The following is a 23,466-nucleotide window of genomic DNA, read 5'->3' as shown; positions in this document are numbered from 1 at the left end:
ATTGTGGATAGGTGACGGCAAAATCGTTGGAAGTGGTATGACCAAAGTGTATTAGAGAGGGAGAGGTACAATGAAAGCAGAAGCAGAAAGAAGATGGCAAGTTACAGAGAAGGAAACCAGAATTGGGCTGTAATCAGAACAGCATCATTCTCTCCTGAATCTTTAAAATAGACAAGAGTCTTTAACCAATTCCACTGCTGACAGCAAATAGTTATGAATCCCAATTGATAAAGCATATCTGCCACCACTTTTTCAGTTACTAGGTCTCAGGGGATAATTATGTGCAATGAAAAGAATGATGGAAAGATCCTGTGGGAACTTGTATTTGATGGCTTATGATTTATATGATATGATTTTATATGTGCGTGTGTGTGCGCGCACACACACATGTATATCCCTTTTCCTGGGGCTTAGAGCTGTATGAGGTACTGATGGAACCAGCTTACTTACAGTTCAATAAACAAAAGCTATCACTCTTTGTGGAAAGGCCACTCTGGGTATTTCCCTTTTTATTCCCTGTTAAAATGACATAATGGAACCAAAACTGCATCATCAAATAAGCAAAACATTTATTTAACTTTCCCCAAAGCTATTAGAATTGACCCCTGTCTTGTTTCAGTTTTAATGCATGGGGCAATGTTAATGTATGCATCCACTGATGAATTCTGTTAAATCTTCTAGTCTTAAATATAATACATAAGTACAAGGAGGCCAGGCTAGGTCAGTGTATTTATATCCCACTTTCCAAACAATGGTCTCCCAAAATGGCTTACATCAGTAAAATAAGACAAGCTTACCACCAAAAAAGATAGGACACAAAAGGAAAGAAAAGTGAAGGGAAAAGATAGGCAGGTATTTATACATAAATATTTAATGTTTGATAGCTCAGACTCAGTATTTTTGAAATATAATTTCTTAATTGCATGGAAAGAATCTGCAATGTTTTACAGCAACTTTGTCTAGTGTAGCATACTTCCATAACGAATTCTGAATGTTGTCCTAGGACGACAACCTTTTTTTCAATTTGAGGTAAGGCGATACAATTTTTAGTAATATAGTACTATCTCACATTACCTTTTTGCAGAACTTATTCCTCGTAATTAAAAAATGGCTATTTACTGCAGGGTATTTAATGTAATTTTTGTTTGTTTCATATGAAGTTTAGTAATGACATTACGAATGACATGAGGATGGCAGGAGAAGAACTTTTGCTTCTGTTACTAAAGGTAAATAGTCATTAGCCCAGGAAAGTTTTCCTGCTCTGCGGTGGAGAGTGGAAGTCTCCAGTGTAATTAACGGATCTGTAGGTTCAGTGTTTTCAAAAAGCCACACTTCGCATAAAACAAAGTGTGACATCATAATAAAACATAACAATGACAAGTTATTCTTTGAGATATATTATTTTAAAATGTGCAATAGAAAACATTGGACTTTTTATTGGATTTCAGTAATCAGGAATCATTATGCACAGAAGAAATAGAGGTTGTGTACTTATGGTTTATTATGCTGGTGAACCGCTGCAGCTATGTTAGTGAAGATAGCTCAAGGCCCTGTTAATATGAATTAGCATAAAACACGTGAGCTGGTAAGTTCTTTTTTTAAAAAAAAAATTGTGTCTGGAGAACCATATGTAATTGAACCAAATAGCATTGTTTCAGGGCCCCCCCCTTTTTTCCTTGAGCCCATTTTTTCAGGCTGAAAGCATGAAAAGTTATTTTCTGGTGGTTTGATTAGATTGGGGCTGAACTCTCCAGCTGGCAGGCCTGTCTATGACTGGCGGCGGCCTGTCCCCGGTGCTTGTCATTTCCTGACATGCCTGACAGGATGGGGACAGCGGCCCCAGACAGGTTCATTAGATGGTGTTTTCTACAGCTGGGCTTAAAATAAATAAATAAATAAAAAGCCATGCTTTGTCAAGGCCCAAGCTGTAGGGCCTTTCTTGTTGGTTTAAACCCAGGCCTTGTTTTGACAAATTTTGATCTGTGCACTTTTTAGATTTTCTGACACTTTTTTGCTTCCTTCCCCTTTGGCCTGCACTTTATGCTCTCTGCCTTGTTGCTGCTTCAAAATCCTAACATGGTCTCCCCTAGAGAGTGAAGAGCATGCTTACCCAGGGCTTCAAAGAAAAAAAGAGATATATAGTAAACTAACAATCATCGTTCATTTCCATGGTGATCAGCACAAGAATGGGGGGAGGGGGCAGGAGACCTTGAGATGCTCAGTAAGCCAATTACCAGAAAAGCGGTGAGTTTTTATGGTGCCAAAAACATGCCATTTACATGGGAACATGATATCATTACTAGCAATCTACACTGTCAAATGTATATCTCTGTGGCACTGCCAGAAACATAAGCTGTCTTCACAGCAGTATTTTGCTTTTTCAGAAGTGCCTGAATTGGGTTTTCTTTTTCATTTGGCAACCTTAGAGGCAGCATAACAAAACTATACAAGATTTTCAGATTGATAAATTGCTTTTATTCTTAAACTGGCCACAACTATTCAATATGTCATCTTAAGATGTATTATATCCTTATTTTTAGCTTTAGCTCTTCACTGGATAGCATGATGATTATTATATATAATAATGCCCATCTAGTTTTGAATGATATTTACTTACCTGACCTGAGCCAGGGTATAAACGCCAATTAAAAATAAGTATGTATGATAAATACCTCTGTATTTTCTCATTGGGTATGTTGCTGACAAAATGTATAATTCTTTTTGTATACAGTTTGCATGCAATTGTACAAAGGCATTCCCATTTTATATATTCACATGGAAGCAAGTTCTTCCATTTTTTAAGAAAAATAACTGAATAATCCCTTTATTATAATACTGTACCTAGTCATCATTCTAACCATGTTAAACTGGTAATTAGAAACTAATTATTGACTTCTTCAATTTACACATTGCTAGCTATCATCTATATATACAACCTTCACTTGTGATCCTTAGAGAGAGTCTATTAATTTTGGATATTTTAAATAGTGGAAGAATGGCTGCTCACAAAATGGTTGTCTAATTACAGGGTTGCTATCGAGACACAAATGAAATTCTTTACTGGACTCATTTACTTTGCCTATTTCTGCCAAACTGCTTGGCATATTACAGCCTTTTATGTTTGCTGCATTTAACGGCTTGTGGTATATCCAATGTAGCTGAAAGCCAACCCCTTCATTCATAGAAATCTGAGCACTTACCTTTCCTTTGTATTGTTAGTTACTGCTGCTTTAGTTTGTGGTCTCTATGACAACTGTGTAAATTGGGATGGGCAACTGTCATCTGGAGTATTACCGAAAGAAAAGTGTTAGTGAGCACACAGTCCCATAGATAGAGCATTTCAATATAATCCAATTTTAATTGAGCTCCAGAGACTTTGATGTGCTGCAGAAGGTTGGGAGAGAGCTATTCCAGAGAGAAATTAAAGCAGCCCAGCAAGGCTTCACTACTCCAGACTGTCACCATTTTAAATAAGCATTAGCATCAGACTTAACCTTCCCCTATGGAACATCTCTTTCAGTCTTTTCCTGCTTTTTTGCCATATGTTACAAAGGCAAAGGCACTTTCATCTTTCTATATGCATTTTTGCACCCTCTTGATTAGGTTTGAAAGGCATGTACTGGACTTCAGATGCATCAGAGGCTGTCTCTTGGACCTTGCTTTGCAGTTCATAAAAAAGAAATAGACTGCAGGAAAGGGATTAGTTCTCAGTTGTCATCTGGCATGTGTTGGATTTTCTCCTTAAGACTGCAGTGAAAGCAAACCTGAAATATTAAAAGATGAATTATTACAATTTTTTTTTCTAATTTGGATTTGCAATTTCCCCCTCTCAGAGTGTGCAGATACTAGTTTATTTGCGAACTTCGTATTTAGCCATATACACATGATACCATTATGTTCTCCAACAATGTATAGACAGAAAATAGCCACAGGGGAACAGCAATCAGCATTGAGATTGGTATTGACTAATAGTAGCTGGAGAGAAGAGAATGCAAGCTATTTAATGGAACACAAACATTGAAATTTAGTTCTAATAAGAGAACCTTTTTTATGTCATTGCCTTTGGCCAGATTATTCTATTGCTAGTATTAATCGTGGTTGTACATACAGCATTAAATATAACCCAAAGGAACCCAAATACAGCTGTTGAGTTCTTGGGTCTGAAATCTCTCAAGTATGTTCATAGCATACCCAATATTTGGAAAACACAAGATGGAAGCCAAAGTCAAAAGGTGGAATAATTTTTAGTATCTGTAATGTACAAGATAGTTCTCTGTTGTTGTTTCTGTTTGTTTAACTATAGAAGAATATTCAAATTCAAACATAGCACTAAAGTAGTATTATTTATTCATATTTGTTAATCACTTCTATCCCTAAATGCGCGGAAGGAAAATGCTAGTAATTTATCACATGATATTTGCAGATTTCATGATCTAATGGAAGTGGGGAGACAGTTTTGTCTTCTCTAACAGTCATTGAGGTCTAACACCCCCATGGGGAACCATCAGTGATGATATTTTAAATGCAAACATAGAGGAAACACATTTCAGTACAGAAGAAATAGGAATTTTTAAAAAGATCACAGAGATGAAAGTGCTGTATATCCATGGCCTGAGCAAGTTTATGGTAGCATCATCTGCCTCTAGGAGCCATCTCCATGGATGACTTGCAGCAGATGTTAGGGTGCTGTTTTCCACTTTGATTCCTCTCCAAGGTTTGCAGAAAGATTTGCCTGTAGATGGACTGAAAGGGCAGTCATCATCTTCCCCCGCCCATCACCTCACCCACTGTAATTTACTATGGGCGTGTTTGCCATTCATTTTAAATTAGTGTATTCACATGCAATATATTCCTTGAATCTGACTACAAGACGTTTCTCTTGTGTACAGAAGTATCTACGTTATTTTTTTCACTCTAAGGGCTTCTTCTCATGTTGCCTCAGTAGTACGGGAACTGCTTCCCTTGTATACATATAAAGTGGGTTTGATATACTTGGTAAGAAGGAATGCTGTTGAATATTTATCATCTTTCAGATCAGTGCCAATATTTCTAAACGTCGTTTAAGACAGTAGCTTAGAATGCAGTCTAGATAGAAAATGGGCTATATGGCAGGAGGGGACCTAGGAGCCTGGCTTAGGGGCTACTGATATGATTTCTACATTGTCATATAATATTCAAAGGAACCAAAATGCCAGACCATATCTGCCATAAGGCATGACTTTCAGTTGCACCAGTCCCTCCACCACTTGGTCAGTGGAGTCTGGAACACCGTGTACCACAAGATAGGAGTCTGGTAAGTTTGCCAACCCTGGGTTTGGATACACTTGGAGATCTGAGGGTAGAGCCTGGAGAGGACAGGGTTGAGGGAGTGGAGGGATCTTGGTAGAGCATAATGCCATGTCGTCCACCTACCAAAGCAGCTGTTTTCTCTAGGAGAAGTGGAATAACTGTTTTAAGTAAATAAATAATATTAAATAAATAAGCAATTTATGTAGTCTGGAGATCAGTTGTAATTCCAGGAGATCTCCAGCCCCCACCTGGGGACTGGCAACCCTAAAGGCTTATCCATGGTAGATCACGTGTGAAGGGATACTTAAATATACAGCAGGAAACCATATTGTCTTGTTCAAGACAGATGAACAATACACAGTTTAATTCCTTTATCAAGGAAAAACATCAAGAGATTGAAAGTGGCTCAGGGTCTGATTGGTATTTTGGGACTCTGGAACAATGCCCCCCCTCCCCCCAGATCAGACTCTTAGGCTGATTTCACACTAGAGCTGCCTCGATGTTGCGCCGCCATTTGCCCTGATACTATTGGTCAATTTCACACCCGAAGCTGCGGGGCTGCATTTTGACTCGCGGTTCGCCCGATTTCCCCTGCAGTTTCATGATCCTGTTTTTTGAGGATCACGAGACTGCGGAGGAAATCGGGCGAAGCCGCGGGTCAAATGCAGCCCCGCGGCTTCAGGCGTGAAATTGACCAATAGTATCGGGGCAAACGGCGGCGCAACATCGAGGCAGCTCTAGTACGAAATCAGCCTTAGTGATTTGGTTTTTTATTTTGTTTTTCCCTAAAGTGTCCTGGCATACAAGCAATAGTGAGCAGGGGGAAAGTGAGTGTTGGGCAGGAGGGGGGCATATAGGCCCAGTTTAGAGGATACTGGTATGCTTTCTACACTGACACATAACATTCCAAGGAACTAAAATGTCAGATGATATCTGGTTGAATTCTGAACTCCTGATTTATGTGACATTAAGGGAAATCTTGGTACTGATTAATATTAACCAGCATTAACATGATTAATATTAACCAGCATTTTCCCTTCCCAAGGATACACTTTACTTGACTACGAGAGCCAGTTTGGTGTAGCGGTTAGGAGCATGGACTCTAATCTGGGAGAACTGGGTTTGATTCCCCACTCTTCCACATGCAGTTGCTGATGTGACCTTGCGTCAGTCATAAGTTCTTTCAGAGCTGTTCTCTCAAGTGCAGTTCTCAAGAGAGCTCTCTCAGCCCCACCTCCCTCACAGGGGAGGGGAGGGGAGGGGAAAGGGATTGTAAGCCGCTCTGAAACTCTTTCCGGTAGTGAAGGGTGGGTATACATCCAATCTCATCTTCTTTTCTGGAATGTATTTCAGTTCTACCAATCACTCCATCATTTGGTCAATGTACTCTAGAGTACAATGTACCACAAGACAGGATTAAGGGCAGGAATAACTGCACATGATGCTGGAGTTAATTAACTGAGGGCTCTAGACATGTAGCTGGATTTTTTTTAAAATCAGGATGGGAATTTCTTGGTGATTTGGGGTGGAGCTAGGGAAGGGCAGGGTTTGGGGAGTGGAAGGACCTCAGAAGGGTATAATGCCATAGAGTCCACCCTGCAAAGTAGACTTTTTCTCTAGGGGAGCTGATCTCTGTCATTTGGAGATGAGTTGTAATTTGGAAGATTTCCAGGCATCACCTGCAGGCTGGCAACCCTATGGGGAAGAGAGGATGTGTACTCTGTTCTTGTGGTTCTCAGCAAATCAATATTTTTAGCTCATTGAGTCATTGTATGTCTACATCCCTACTGTAGCAATAAGTAGAGTAGAGCTTTCATGTCAGCTTCCCTGCATATATACATTTAGGCATTTCATACATATATTTCAAATATATGAATAATATGTCCTTTTATTGTGCAAGTACACACTCAGTTTCTTTCCTCATTTCTTAACTGTTTAAACTTTATATGTGTATTTTTCACTTAAATCTACATCTGCAACAGTTTACTTATATAGACTGTATTGCACATTATTTAAATTCCATATCTACCATAACCCTATGAGTGTTGGTGCTAGTTTATGACAACCAGGTATTTCCAAGTGAACATCTAAGGGTATTTTGCTGCCATAGCATCCATAGTATCATACACTTCTAGATCCGCTTCCTTAGTTTTAAATGCATTGATGCTTGTCTGGTTTCTTCTAACTGGATATGAAATTCTTAGCATTAAGAAAAATACCTTATGTAGAAACCAATATAAGCACAAGGGTTATTGTTTTCAGTTTTCTCAAGTTTTTCATATGGGTATGTAGTATTAAGTTATCATATATCAAAGGACACTAAAAGGCTATCAAATAATCTTGTGAAATGACTTCATCACTGTGCAATTACATATATAGGAGAAGACATCTGATGCTAGAAAGCTCCTTAATCTAATAGACAAAGGCCTTCCAGGATCCGTGACTAGACAATGAGTCAGTAAAGTGCACTCTGTAGATCAAACAACAGTAAAAATAATTCATTTTGGAATATATCTTGCAAATTCTTTATTACAAGAAGACTGGTGGATTGGTACAATGGTTGTTCAACATGAAGCAAAAGTGGCTACGTTGTATGAAGCATCTCAAGATAACATCTATGGTTGTGTTCATGGAAATGCTTAGACTCAAATGTCATTGTAGTCCCTCAGACTCCAAACCTTTATGTCCAAGTTTTGTACTATGATTTTGTGATTCTTAGCAAATCAAGATTATTAGCTTAAGTGACTGCTGTTTGTCTACATCCCTACAGTAGCAGTAGTGTAGAAGTGTATGCCTAGCTTTCATGCTCCCCCCCTTTCTTTTTTGGAGCAGCCACAATGTAATCCTGGAGATATTAGCTCATGCTATCTACAAGGAAGCCAAAAGGCAGACTGCAACAAATGCCTGATATTCCCTGAGTTAACCTATACATGAACATCAAAATTAGAATTGCCAAGTCTTATAATCAAATGTTAGTACTTGTGTTAGGTCTTGGGTGGGACCTTCTAGAGATCAGGGGTAGGATTTAAGCTGTGAATAGACAATGCCAGTGATGTCTATTTACAGCTTTAAAAGTTGTGGGAGGGGATAGACTTATCCCTTAGACCAGACTTTTTTTTTTTTACTCCAGTGAGTGGACAACCCTAATGAAAAATACAGTTCTCAAGATGCCATATATTTAACATTCTATGTGTCCTTACTTGAAGATAAATGTGAAAGATTACAGTCTACTGCTTCCTGGTCTTTACTGTTAAATCACTATGATAAATAGAATTAAAAAAAAACTTTTCTCAGCCCCCCCCCCCACATTAGGCATTATTACTTTATTGAGAAACCATAACAGTTTATGACCAAAAGCCCACTTTCAAATCTGTAACCAGTGACAATCATATTTCTAGCAGAACAATAGGTAAGGTTTACTAATGTTTATTAAGTTTAAATATTTCTCCTTTATGCTATGCAAAAAATAGGGAAGAGTTTTACATGTTGGTTTGAGTATTCACAAATGGAAATGGATCTGGGGAAATGTCATCATGAAAGTAATCTCAGTGAATTTGAAATATATTTGCAATGGTATCTTACTCCAGTCCTCATAAACTATCAATTATTTATAGAAATGTATGCATGCTGGAGACGTGACTGGGGACATGAAGATTTGATTAAATGTGTTTTGGGCATGTCCAAAACTTAACATACTTTAGCAAAATGAAATTCAGTTTATTAATGATACGTTATTGTCTGGAGTCAGTGCCACCGCCCTTGCACTTACCCCAGGGGACTGCATGCCCCACCAAAGGTGCACTGTACCAGCAAGCCTTGAAGCTGGGTAAGTTTTTTGCCAGGTTGCAGCACAGCATAGCCTTCACCAAGTCTATTTGGGAGTCAGATGACTTGAAGAAGCCCAGCCAGTTCTCAGTGGCGTGCTCATCAGCAGAAGCCAACCCAGAGGGGACCCCTGGCACTGAGATTCAGGGGAGTCAAAATGGAGAATTGAGAAATTTTAACATGATTCAGTCAGTTGTTCTTTACATGCTTTCTGAATTTATTTGAGTTATACATTTTGTACTTTTCTTGCTACAGTACAAAGTTTGAGTCCAGTAGCGCCTTTAAGATCAACAAAAATTTTATTCTGGATATAAACTTATGTGTGCATGCAAAAGCTAGATTTTTGGGGAAAATGGAAGGGTTATATGTGTCAAATTATGATACATGGGAGTCAGTATGGTACAATGGTTACAGTGTTGGACTAAAACTGTGACAACCTGGGCTCAAATCCACTTTCTCTCAGTCTATCCTATATTGTAGTGTTGGTGTACAGAAAACATTGTGGAGAGGTAATCCCACACATGCTATACTGAGTTCCTTGAAGGATGAGTGAGATAAAAATGTAATAATAGCAATAGTAATAATAGGTAATAAAGCAGGTCTAAATCCTGAGTAAAATTTCTGGTTGTTTCAAAAGTAAATAACTTGGGGCATGTTTTGTTTTCTTTCTGATGTCCTGCGGTATCACTTGCCTGTTATTTCCCTTTGTTAAAAATATTTTCTTCTCCTTTTTCTATTGAAATTCTACTTAGTACATCCCGCTGCCAGTAAGATATATGGCTGGCAGAAGGGATCAGCTCTTAGGATGTGACTGCCTAGCATAAGGAAAAATAACACATAAACAGGTTCTAAATGTTAAATTGACTTTTATTTTATTAATAACAGATAATCAGCGATCAATACATTTTTTTTTCTTTTGTAGGTTCTTGCTTATACAGAAGGCCTTCATGGAAAATGGATGTTTAGTGAAATCCGAGCTGTTTTCTCAAGACGTTACCTTCTTCAGAATACAGCTTTGGAAGTGTTCATGGCAAATAGAAGTAAGTTTTGTTATATATTTTGAGTAACGTATTTGTGTATACAATTTTTAAGGCATGTTCTTCTCAAAGTGTTAAAATTTGGGAAGTTTTCAGTTTTTCACTTTTTATTTCTAGTCAGGAGAAACTTATGGGCTGGGGTCATAAAGAGATGATTGATGGGAAAATAGCAGTACAGGAGGCAGTCTATGACTTTATATTCTGAATAATTGTGCGACAATGCCTACGCAATACACAGCCAAGGAAAAGAGAGAGAGGAAGGAAGAAGGTCTATAGAGTTACTGCTACAGTAGTGGGATGAAAAATACTGTTATTATTACTTACACTTTTGGTAAACGTTGGGTGAAATTAATAAACAAAAAAGATTAAGAAAAGTATGGCTGACTTGTTTTATTAGAAAATGTAGTATTTTTATTGTGTTTTTAAAGGAACATTTTAACTGTACAAAAACACTTCTCCAGTATTTTAATAGTTTTCTAACTCTAATTGGTTTTTTTATTATAGCCTCTGTAATGTTTAATTTTCCTGACCAAGCAACAGTCAAAAAAGTTGTATACAGTTTACCTCGTGTTGGAGTGGGAACCAGCTATGGCTTGCCACAAGCAAGGTAATATAAAGTCATTTATTTTCTCTTTGCTTATTATTTATTTATTTATTGAAAACATTTTAATGCCATCTTTCCATCAGATCAGGGTCCCCAAGGCAGCATACATAAAAACATCAGAACATTTATGATTATAAAATAATTCAATGAAAGCATATAAACAAACAATACCAGAACGAGGGAGGAAGGCCAGTAATGGTTACTGGAGGTAATCCAAACAGGTTTAAAATCCTTAAAGTTAGTTTCTTTCCAAATGAATTCACAAGAGTTTGTCATGTGTGATAGCCTCGTTATCTGCAACATCTATCATATGTCTCCTGCTTTATACACAGTTCTATTTGTTACTCTGTATAGTTAGGAAGATCCATGTACTTTAAACACATATCTATGTGATTGAAATCCAGTTTTCCATTTGGACCCAATGTCATACTAGGACAGCTTGAGAATATGGAATACAAGTTTCCTTCAATATGGTAAAATCAGAGAGCAGGCTTTATTTAGATGCAGGGCTGCTAGGTCAGCCAGGAAGAAACCTATTTCAATAGTCTTTCTGCCTATACTTTGGCTCCTAACACTACTATAAGTATCTGAACAAAGCCACAGCAACAAAGTCGAGACAGAGCCTGCAAGAACAAGGGTTAGCCTAAATTTCATTGCTGATGCCTATGCTGTTGTGGAGAGTTGTTTCATCCTAGCGTCCAACCAAAAAACCAATGAGACTACACATCTGGGTGCTCGAAACCTGCATGGAAATTGTCTGAATATCCTCTTCCTTAGGACTGAAAACTTGGTTCCAAGTTGGAGCTCCAAAAACTATCATTTTTGCTTTAAATACCTGAAGGGCTGAGGGAATGTACTGCCCACCAAAGAACAAAAAGAATCTCTGGATAACTGCAAGATTTACTCTAAATGTACACGGAGATCTCTTATAGTGCAAGTTCCAAGAAGGAGATGAATTAAATTGTAGGCCAGGTTAATTAAATGAACGTATTTGCTCCAGATGGTGGTGTGGTGGCGTCTAAAATCCAAGTTAATGGTTGTACCAGTTTATATCTATAGAAAATCAGTATATTTGACTTATGATAACACAGAGAGATACACGTTTACAGTAATCAGAAAATATTTTTAAAATGCACCTCATACCAACTTCAAGTGCAGTGAGGATCAGTGTCAGCTCACCAATTGCCTATTCCTGCACTGCTGCCAGTTTGTGGGAAGAGGCACTGGGTGACCCAGCGTCCCATGCTGACCCTGCTAGCTGAGTGGCTCCGTAGTGGCTGGCTTGTAGTCTCAGAAGTGGTGTCAGGTGCCCTGACCTAAATAGCCCAGGCTAGCTTGATATTGTCAGCTCTCGGAAGCTAAGCAGGGTCAGCCCTGGTTAGTACTGTGTGGGAGACCACTAAAGAAGTCTAGAGTTGTAATGCAGAGGCAGGAAATAGCAAACCAGCTCTAAATGTCTGTTGCCTTGAAAACTCTATGGGGTGGCCATAAGTTGGCTACAACTTGACAGTGCACAAAAAAGGGTCACAATGGGCATTCAACTAGGCTTTCTTTAAAGACATTTTTATTTACCAGTCCATCCCTGTCTTGGAGCAAGGGAACTAACAGAGGCACTCTGATAGGCCGAATGTGAGAAGGAAGGCGTTCCCATGCCCTAAGAGCATTTCCAAATAAGGAAAAGAGAAGTCTGGTATTGTGGAAGAAGTATGGTGGAGACAGCTCATCAAACTTGGGTTTGGGGAGGAAATTCTAGCTGGTATATTGAGTCACTGTAAATGAATAACATTTTAGAAAAGAATGTGCATGCTCTTGGTCAGCTGGACTGTTAATGGAACAGGATCTCTTGTAACTAAATGTGCCTTGATTCATTAGTGAGAGGTCCTGGTTAGTGGTCTGGGGCTAGGCAAAGAGAGAGAGTTGTTGCTCTCAGTGTTGCCAGTGTTTGCAGTGAGTACGTTGAAATTATACTGGATTGCTCTCTATCCCACCCCTTCTCAGTTGGTTCTCTGTCTTTTGTTACAGAAAGACCAAAACTGGTTTTCTGAGTCTCATGTAACTGACAGAGGAGAACTGTTCTTGGTCAGCAAGATGAATGGACAAAGAGAATAGTGAACAAAACTAGGCCTGGTGGCAACATGCTCTACTACATTTGAATAGCGCCATTAAAAATAAGATTGTAGAGCCCTGACCTGGATAGCCCAGACAAGGTTGATCTCATGAGATCTCGGAAGCTATGCAGGGCCAAACCTGGCAAGTATTTGGATGGAAGACCTACAAAGAATACCAGGGCCAGGAGGCAGAGGCAGGCTATCAAGCCACCTCTCTGAACATCCTACATGCCCCAGTAGGAGTCACCAGAGGTCGCCATGATTTCCAGGCACAGGCGCACACACACAAATGCAAAAATACAAACAAAAACAAAAAACAAAAAAACTCCAAGATTATAGAGACAACATGAACACATCCATGTAGGTTTTAAGTAATGGGTAACACTTTGTTATTGCTAGTAACTACATTGTGGGATGCCTAGAAACTGTCAGTATACATTTTTCAGTTTTCAATTATTATGTGGAAAATGTCATAAAAATAAATATTAAGGAAAAGCAGTTTAGTTAGCTAAAATGTTTTGTTAAATCACTAGATTCATAAAACAAAGTCCACCACATCCCACTGAAATTCTGGTTGTAGTGACACATCCGTACTTGGAGGATTAATTTCTTGGTCTGCGAAGATGTTGCCATTTTTAAAAAAATAAAGATATTATTTCATATATACCTTTGTAGTTGTGTATCCAGAGAAAACTTTGGCTTGATTAAAGCTGGACAGATTAGAAGTACACCATAGCATTAAGTCCTTCCTACATTATCAGAAACACACGGCCACGAAACCAATTTACTGTGCATAAATTTATTTGACACTGCTTCAGTAATTCACACTCTTTGAATCTCTTCAGCTATCTTATCAGTAGGAAGCTTTCTGAAGAGATTTGTTTTGCTACGTGTTCCATCAAATCATAGGTTAGCATACAGAAAATAACATCCCTTAAAGAAGCCAAGTGATGCCTAAAAATAAGTAGGTTGCCCTAGTTCCTTGCTGTTCTAAAGGGAGCAACAGCTAGCTAGTCAACATATAAATGTGATGAATCACATATATGTTTTGGTAGTGTGCTTTTCTTTGTTTATATTTTAAGTTTATCATATCAAAGACTTGTGATGGATGACAACAGATTCCTCCCAAAGGCTAGCTTTTTCCTACCCCTCAGGCTCAGGATGGGTAACAGTGTCTAAATATATTTAAATAAAATATGTGATTAACCACTAATAATGGTTTTCTGCGTCCTTTTGAAGTTTCAGCTTTGTACATCAATTGAATGCAGGGATCCCAAACTTTTTGAACCTTTGGGCACCTTGGTATTCTGACACTATGGTGCAGCACACAGTAAAGAGTGAAACAAAACTAGCAAAACAACTGTGTGCTATATTTCCCGCAACATATTCATGAAGAAGACTTCATTTAAAGTGTAATATATCTGTTATATGAAGTCAATATGCCCATACAATCCATCATAGGAAATTCTGTATATTTACTCTTTGGCATTCAGAGAACAAAGGCTCAGGCAAAGGGTCTAATGTATTGGCCAGGTATGTGTGCTGACATTGAAAGGATGGTTAGGAGTTGTTCTGTGTGTGCTAGATTTGTGGTGAAAAATCAAAAGGAGCCACTTATACCCCAAGAAATCCCAGATTTTCCATGGGGAAAAGTAGGTGTAGACATTTTTGACTATCAGTCCTTTCCATTCCTTATTGTAGTGGATTACTATTCAAACTACTCAGAGGTAGTGACACTGCCAGATAAAACTGCCGGCACAGTGATTCTGAGACTTAAGAATACATTTGCACATCATGGAATCTCAAGGAAGGTAGTAAGTGACAACATGCCTTTTGCAAGTAAAGAGTTTAGACCATTCGCCCAGGATTCGCCCATTTGAACAATGTTTAAGCAGTCCTGGATATCCTAGCTTGAATGGGATGGTAGAGAGGGCTATTGGCTCCATCAAACAGTTAATGAGGAAAGCAGACTATTCAAAAAAGGATATACATCAGGGGTCATTTTGTAGAAAAAGAGGTGCAGGAGCTCATTAGCATACCTTATTAGCATAACTTATTTGCATATGCCACACCCCCTGACATCACCGGAAGTGTGTCAGAAGGCAACACCCACTGCTCAGGCTCCACTGGACTGTTTTGGATTGCTAGCTATGGGGGGGGGGATGTAGATCTCACAGAGGAGGGAGAAAGGCGGGGGGGCTCTGTAGGCCTTTCCCGGGCCATCTGCCGAGGCCGGTGAGCCGGGAAAGGCGGGTGGAGAGGCTGTATAGGCCTCTTCCGGGCCATCCGCCAAGGCAGGCGAGCTGGGAAAGGCAGTGGGGGGCTCCGGAGGCCTTCCCCGGGCCCTGATCCTCGGCATGGGCCAGGGAAGGCAGGCCGGGGGGGGGGCTCTGCAGTTTACCTGGCTGCTTCTTGCTCTGACTGAGGGCTGCTGGGAGCAAGGGGCGGGGCTTGTTGCATGTGCCCACCCCCTGGGCTGTATACTGCCGGAGCTCCGTTCCTGTGCGCTCCTGCAGGAAATGACCCCTGACTGGGACCATTACATATGTATGTGCTGCATCAGGCCAGCCCTGGCTCATGAAAGTATATTCAGCAGTTACATTCACAAAAGACCTATCCACTAAACTTACTCTAAATTTCTTCGATTATATTTTCAAGCCACAGTCCACTGCATATCGCACATATGTACATGCAAACCCTATGGAAATAAACAGGGTTTAATCCATCATTACTCTGTGTTGGACTGCTTACTCAATACATTAACTATAAATTATAGGAAGAGTTGCTAGCATTACTGTGAATATATACTTATATTGTATATAAAATAATTTTATTCCCAAGTTATTTCCAATATCCATTTTCTAATAATGATAGTGATTTAACTTTTTTAAAAAAATAGTGATTTTCAACAATAATGCAAGCGTTTGAGTAATTTTGTGGTTGATCATGCTACTAAACTTGCTCTTTTAGCATCAGCACAGAAACAAATGCGTAGAATAAATGTCTTCAAACTTAAATTCCTAGGCGGATTTCTTTGGCCACTCCCCGTCAACTTTATAAATCTTCCAACATGACTCAGCGTTGGCAGCGACGGGAGATTTCAAACTTTGAATACTTGATGTTTCTCAATACTATAGCAGGTAAGGCTTCTGTCTTTTTAATCCTTCATAATATGTTTATATTTGTCAAAATCTTTGAGTACCGTGACTTGATAGAATACACTTATCCCTCTGGAATTCAGCTGCAGCTCTATGATAGATTCTGAAAAACTCACTTTAAATGTTACGGGGGGGGGGGGAGTACAACCTATCACCTAGGCTTCAGATCTATTTATTGTGGTGGTGGCTGTTCTTTGCTCTCCTTCTGCCATTTCCTCTGCTGACAGCTTTGTCTGAAGCTTTATTAGAGTCAACAAACCATTGCCAGTGTGTGTCTGGAAATAATAATGGGAAAATGTAATTTCGCTACTTCGTCATTCTTAGCAACAGCAAGTAGACAGCAAAATAACAGTAGTATTCTGCCTGGTACAGATGTCACCTTGGTGGCGTTATGATTAAATCGCTGTGTCTTTTCTTCCTTTAGTCCTCTAAACTGGAATATAAGAGATTTGACCTTAAATTCAAAACCACTCTGTGCACTAATTAGAAAGAATGTTATTGGTCACTAATGAATGATATTGTAATCTCTTTTATATGGGCAGGCTTAAGTATACAAGAGTTCAAATTTTGCAGGTGTTAGTATACCAACATCATGGCATGTTAACAGTAGCACACTGTGAAATTCTACTCGGGTCTTTTCAGTGGTTCTTACTCCCAGGAATGTGAGGGAAGTGTTCTTAGGATAGCATATTTAGGTGATTTTTTTAAAATAGAAGGCAGTTCAACTGAATGTCTATTGACTGTTAGTTGGGAGCTGAAGGAGAAAACTGAAGCTGTAAAGCCAGTGCAAACATGCTTGGGTTTTTTTAATGCCAAATTTAATAAATAGATGATCTGTTAGTCAGGTGTAAGGAATGGGCCAGGAAATACCATGTGGACTACGTATACTGAGTCCTTAAGACTTTGTTGTCTATACTGAGGGATTTATTATAATAGATTATGATGCAGCCACATGAGGCACCTTTACTTGGGAGGAAGATTTTATTCCAGTGTGACTTACTTCCATGTAAATGTGGACACGATCAGGATGTAAATCGAAGTAATACAAAAGTTCGTTTACTATTAATTAAACAGTGAGGGATTCATTAAATGGAAGTATGGTTAAAAGTCTCATAACTTCAATCCTAAACGTACTTACTCAGGAGGCAGTTACATTAAACACAGTGGTACTTACTTTTGAGCAAAGGTACACACAAGGGTGCTGCAGCTGTATTTTATTTTTTAGAATCAGAATTGTCTTCCCTATTCTGAGAATTCTTGCCTTGACAAGCATACCCAGTTGCTTTCTCACCACTTCATTCTGCTTCTAAGGTCTTCACCTCTCGTCTGCCCCTCTTGTCACTGAACATATTTCATCATGTTTACGGCTCAGTGTGGCTCCCCCCCCCCACCAAATGTAAACATGGCACCCTGCTACTTATCAGTCAGGCTAAGTTTTATACTCTCTTTGGCCTGGTTTGTGTCCTCATTTTGTAGATGTAGCACTTCCTGACTGGACTGCCATGCTCCATTCTCCAGGATTCCCTGATTTATAGTTAAGAGGAAGAAGAGCTAACTGTTGCTTCTGTTGCTAGTCAGTGAAGGATAATATAACATATAGGAACAGAAACTATCCTGGCAAGAACAACAAGCGGTATACTCTCAGACTTCCTCAAATCAGAAAAAAGCTAAGAGGGTGAGACTAGGTTTCACAGCTGTGTTGCATTGCCACACTTACATTTAGTTTATTTTTTACTTAGCAAATTAATCATGTTACATACCAGGATCCATGAAAATATGTTAATTTAAAAAGTAAAATATCTAGTGTGTCAAAATATAAAATGGTCAAGGAGGAAGCACAGCCAAAAATAAAACCCTATAGAGGATGGGAAAATATTTGTTAACTAAAACATTTGATCTGTCAAAGCCGAAATTAGTTTTTTAAGAAGTAATATTTGCTTCCATAGGGAGGTGAAAAATCTTAACATGTAAAGGATGGGAAATTTTCCCTTTTTATTTAGGATTGGGAGTGTTCTGAACATGTTAGTGGAAAACTGACATATTCAGGTAATGAATTCAGCCCCACTTCTTCCCCCTCCTTTTCTCTGCCTCCTGTTTAGCATTTTCCACTTTTTTGCTCTGTGATGTACAAGCCCTCACTGGTTAATTATGTATATATTTAGCTACTGCATGTGTTGGGCTTATTATTGTCATCTAATTAGATGTAACTCGAACTGCTTGCTTCTAGAAAAACCATTAAAAATTCTTTCCTAATGACCTAGAGATGACAAAATGTCTGTAAAGTGTGAAGAAGCAGACAAGCACAGGAACATCGCTTTTAAAGAGTGTTAATCCAGATGCTGCAATCATCTAATTAAACAATATTTTGCTGTCATTAACATTTTCACCAAGGAATTGCAGTTATAATTTCTTTGTCAGCTGTCTCTACATCACTTTACCTTCAAAACGAAAGTGCCACATAAAAACATTAAATTGGATGGTTTAATTAAAAAGTTATTTTTAATGAAGAAATGTATTCAGTATTTCTGAGACTTCATTTTTCCGTGCCTCAGTTTTTTTATTGTTCAAGTAGATTAGTGTCAGAGGCTTGCAATATTTAATATTCAGCCTTTAACATTAATCTTTATAAGCCTAGTTACAAGAAAAAAAAATTACCTCTTCAGTAAAGGTGCAACATACTGCCAATAATTGCATACGTTTTTGCGGCCCATCATTCAGCTGTGGAATAAGATTGTTGTGGTTGAGCAGCCAGGAACTGTGTAGCAAAAGGCTGTTTTCTTTCTTTGGGCCTTAACCATTGGTTTTCAACATGTCTAGAGCTGCAGTGGCTTAAGTGGTTAAGACGCTGAACTGCAGGCTGTGGAAGTCGGTAGTTCAGCAGTTCGAGACCTGAGCGTGCCGCATGACGGAGTGAGCTCCCGTCTCTAGTTCCAGCTCCTGCCAACCTAGCAGTTCAAAAGCAAGACATTGCTAGTAGATAAATAGGTACCACTTCAGTGGGAAGGTAACAGCGTTCTGTACGCCTTGGTGTTTAGTCATGCCGGCCACATGACCATGGAAACATCTTCGGACAGCGCTGGCTCTTCGGCTTTGAAACGGAGATGAGCACCGCAACCCTAGAGTCGGACTCGACTGGCTTTCGAGCAAGGGAACCTTTACCTTTACCTTTCCATGGGGGAAAGCAGGTTCCTTTTATCCTAACACGTACTTGGGAATGTGAGAAGTAAGCTGTGCAGATTTCATTGCTCATGCTGGTCCTGCACCTATTCTTTTGAAGTGTTCCTTCTAATGGCAGAGAGCACTGAAGGCTGAAGCAACTTGCATACCTGAACTTCAAGGGAATCAAGAGTATTTAAATGGTGATAACATTATCTATAAGTGTCTGAGGTAATGTTGGTAATGGTAGGGAATATGGGGTAAGGCAGGCCTGCATAATGTATGATCCACCAAGCCAGACACACTCAACAGCTATGTGTGGTGGTCCACCAGGGGCTTTATAAACATTCTGTTTTTACTACTGCCTATCTAATATCTAAAAGACTGGCTTTTGAGCAAGGGAACCTTTACCTTTACCTTTATCTAATAGTGCAGTCCACTGAAGTGAATGAACTCACAATGGTATAATTCTACTTAGGATTGCCCTGAGAAAACAGAAGCAGTGGTCAAGCACCAAGGAAGGTTGGACTAAATTAATTGTCTTGAAGTTGGTTCACAAGCCTGTTAGTTTTATAATATTATTTATTAAGTTTTTCAATCCCTGAAAATTGTTCTCTTTCTTGTGAGTAATGTTTCCGAATGCTAACTTGTGAATACAAATGGAATATGTACTATTGGAGGGCTCATTATACCTTTAATCTGTGATATTTTGAAACAACAAATGAAATTCAACACACGTGATGCCACTACTTTAAGGTAAGGAATATCATTAGATATGTGTCTGCCATTATTTATCAGTTGTAAAACTACCTTTCTGTATCTTCTACAATGTATCTTTCTCAGGACGGACATATAATGATCTGAACCAATATCCCGTGTTCCCGTGGGTGTTAACAAATTATGAATCAGAGGAACTGGATCTAACCTTACCAGGAAACTTCAGAGATCTCTCAAAGGTATGTTCCAGCAATTTATTTTCTTTTAAATGTAAAGTAGGGCTTTTTGAAAGCTTATCATTTAAAAAAAACAAAAAAACCACTTCTTGTTAAGGTAAACACTTATGCCAGGATCTCTATTATTTAGAGGCATATAGAAACTACTGTAAGATCATAGTGCCATCATATGTATGGCATGATTCAGTCTGGCAGAGCCTAAGGCATCTGTTTTGTGTAGGAGCTTAATGAGTCCAATTTAAGATGCCTGCTGATAATTATTCAGATGGGATTTCTGGCCTTTTCAGAATGACCAGCGAAACTTAAGGGATTTAAGAAAGTGCTTCCTGTGAAGTACAGAAAAAAATGAAATTCAATTCTGCCTCTTCATTTAGTACATTTCCAATATACACCTTCATGCTACAATCCCAAATAGGCTTATGGACATAAGTCACTTTGGGTTGAATCCAAAGGTTGCGTTCTGCCATGGTAAGGCATTTTCCCCAGCAGAATGGAACTTTCTGCCATCTCCCATCATGTTTCACCCCCTCAACTCCCTGAAATGTTACTGCTAGGGGACACTGGACCCTTAGAAATAGTTGGGAGGGGGGAGAATGAGGGGCTGCAGTGTAGAATTAATCAGGAAAATCAATCCCCTCTGCCTTCTACCAGGTGAAAATGGTCTTGTGATCCACCCCATTATTTCTATTGGAACTTGTTACCAGGTAACTGTATTTATTTAATGTATTTAAGCACTTGTATCTGTATGGATTTAGTATATATTTGTAGCATAATTCCACAGCTATAGAGGTTTCCTATTCAGTTCCATGAAGATAACTCTTCTATGTGTGCTTGGGGATCCTCCACAGTATGTAAGAGTGATGGTTTGAGCCAGTGGTTAAGGCCATCTATGGCCCCAGTCACACTGGGGGAAAAGGTGCGGCTGAAGTGCTGCTTTTTTGAGCCGCATCAAAAGAGAAACGCGGCGGAGGGATCAGACAGATCCCACGAGCCGCTGCGCAGTTGCTCCCCGGCATGATCAGGTGCCGGGGGGAAGCCACAGATCGGTGAGCGAGGTGAGCCCGCTGTGCATGTGTGCGCCTGCACAGTTTGGCAGGGGGCCTTGCATGCTGCCGGGGATGGGCGCGCCGGTGATCCCACGGCCGCCCCTGCTGCGGATTTTCTGGTAAATAGTAGTGTTTCGTAGGGTGTTTTTTTGATCCTCATCTTCGGCCGGAAGAGACGGATCGAGGACAGGTGCGCGCCGCTTCCCAGATGTTGCAGTGTGATCACGCCCACTTGATGCGCCCCCGATCCGTCCCTCTCGCGGATCAAAGCCTCCCATGTGACCGGGAGGCCAAACCGCTGGACCTAGAAACACCAAATTCAGGGAGAGTGGTCCTACCATGATGTAGGTGCTCACTAAGAAGGAATTTTTAGAAATTCGATCCCCTAAGGGGGTCAAAAGGGGTAAAATGTGCTCCCCCTATTGATTCCTATGCGGCTGCCAGGCTGCTGCCTCCTTGCACCCCCCACTGATTGGTCAGCTGCAGAGCTCAGAGTTCTAAGGTAAAAAAATACAACAGTCACCGGAGACTGCAGAGAGCTCATGACAATTGAGGAAATCAGGAATGGCCAACAACCACCTGTGAGGTGCAGTAATGCTGCTGGCCCAGCCTCTGTGATGGCTTCCAACACACTCCCCCCACCTCCTACACCTAACAGGCGGTTGTCTGTCATGTGCAGCAGCGGTTGCAGGGTGCTTAAAGCCCAGAGGGAGCCCACCCCAGCAGTAACACTTTACTGATCCTGCCGGCCCCACCTCCACAGCTGCTTCTAATACTCCTCCCCCTTCCCCTCCTACACTGGACAGGCAGCTACCTTTCAGGTGTAGGAGAGGAGGTGGGATGCTTACAGCTGCCAGGGAGGCTTGCTCAGCAGGATTGCCTTAGCCCTGCTGCTGGCCCAGCCTCTGCGATGCCTTTAAATACAATCCCCCCCCCCAAACACCAGACAGGCCGGTGTCTGTCAGGTGTAGAGGCAGGGCCAGGGAACTATAATCCATCAGGGACACCGCCCCAGCCAGGATCACCTTAGCGATGCTGCTGGCCCAGCCTCTGTGATGGCTTCCAACACACTCCCCCCACCCTCCTACACCTAACAGGCGGTTGTCTGTCAGGTGCAGCAGCGGTTGCAGGGTGCTTAAAGCCACGAGGGAGCCCGCCTCATCAGTATCGCCCTAGTGATCCTGCCAGCCCTGCCTCCACAGTGGCTTGTAATACTCCTCTCCCCTCCCCCTCCTATACTGGACAGGTGTAGGAGAGGAGGTGGGATGCTTACAACCGTCGGGGAGGTTTGCTCAGCAGGATTACCTTAGCCCTGCTGCTGGCCCAGCCTCCGCGATACCTTTAAACGTAATCCCCCCCAACACCAGACAGGTGTAGGAGCAGGACCAGGATACTTTAATCCATCGGTGCTGCTGGCTCAGTTTAGCCACATTCATACCCACAATGTAAATATATTCCAAATTTGTAGAAAAGAAGAAGAGATTGGATTTATACCCCACCCTTCACTTGGAGTCTCAGAGCGGCTTACAAACTCCTTTCCCTTCCCCTCCCCACAACAGACACCCTGTGAGGTAGGTGGGGCTGAGAGAACTCTGACACAAACTGCTCTTTCAGGAACAGCTGTGCCTGTGCCAGAGCTTGTGACTGACCCAAGGTCACATCAGCAGGTGCAAGTGGAGGAGTGGGGCATCAAACCCGGTTCTCCCAGATTAGAGTCCGCACACTTAACCACTACACCAAACTAGCTCTCTTAAAGTAACTAGTTTCCTTTGTTGGGTTATTTAACTTCTCACAAGGTGGGTTCTAGAAAAGTGGTTCATATGAACTTGCTTAATATCTGATTGCTCGGATGGTGTTTTGAATATGTAGTTATGTTCCAGTTCTAAAATGTAACATAAATGAGAAGGATTTTTGAAAAGAAAAAAAAAAGAGGGGGGTATGCCCTCCCCCCAAATTCAATGCCCAGGCCAAACCCCTGAACCAAGAAACCCAAAATAAGGGGAGTGCATTCCGACCATGATGTCAGCTCCCCCCCCCATGAAGAGATTTCTGAGAAACATGACCCCTGCTTCTTAAATGACAACTGCCTCTTAAATGGACAGTTCTATGTGGCCTGCTCCAGAGTGAGCTCATCAAGCAGCCTGGTGATCGTAGCACCTGAGGGCAGAACCACCAGTGTGGTCTAGAGAGAGGTCCTTCGGTACAGGAAAAAAGGACTCCGTTAGAATTCCTACAACCAGGGCCGGCTCCAGGGTTTTTTGTACTCTAGGCAAGACCACCTCCTGGCGCT

The 23,466-nt window shown here is 40.5% G+C and overlaps 1 protein-coding gene across 1 annotated transcript in view; it reads left to right on the top strand.

Moving 5' to 3' along the window:
* LOC107126110 (neurobeachin-like) overlaps positions 1–23,466 on the top strand; it is a 600,691-nt gene that overhangs the window by 444,579 nt on the left and 132,646 nt on the right. Inside the window, 4 exon segments of the mRNA XM_015429619.1 lie at positions 10,037–10,154; positions 10,656–10,758; positions 15,888–16,003; positions 20,021–20,133. Coding sequence (XP_015285105.1) covers positions 10,037–10,154; positions 10,656–10,758; positions 15,888–16,003; positions 20,021–20,133 — 450 coding nt within the window.

Source organism: Gekko japonicus, unplaced genomic scaffold (genome assembly GCF_001447785.1).
Source record: "Gekko japonicus isolate JY-2015 unplaced genomic scaffold, Gekko_japonicus_V1.1 scaffold429, whole genome shotgun sequence".
NCBI lineage: Eukaryota > Metazoa > Chordata > Lepidosauria > Squamata > Gekkonidae > Gekko > Gekko japonicus.
The sequence above is the reverse complement of the archived record's forward strand: the minus strand, read 5'-3'. Positions and strand labels throughout refer to the sequence as shown.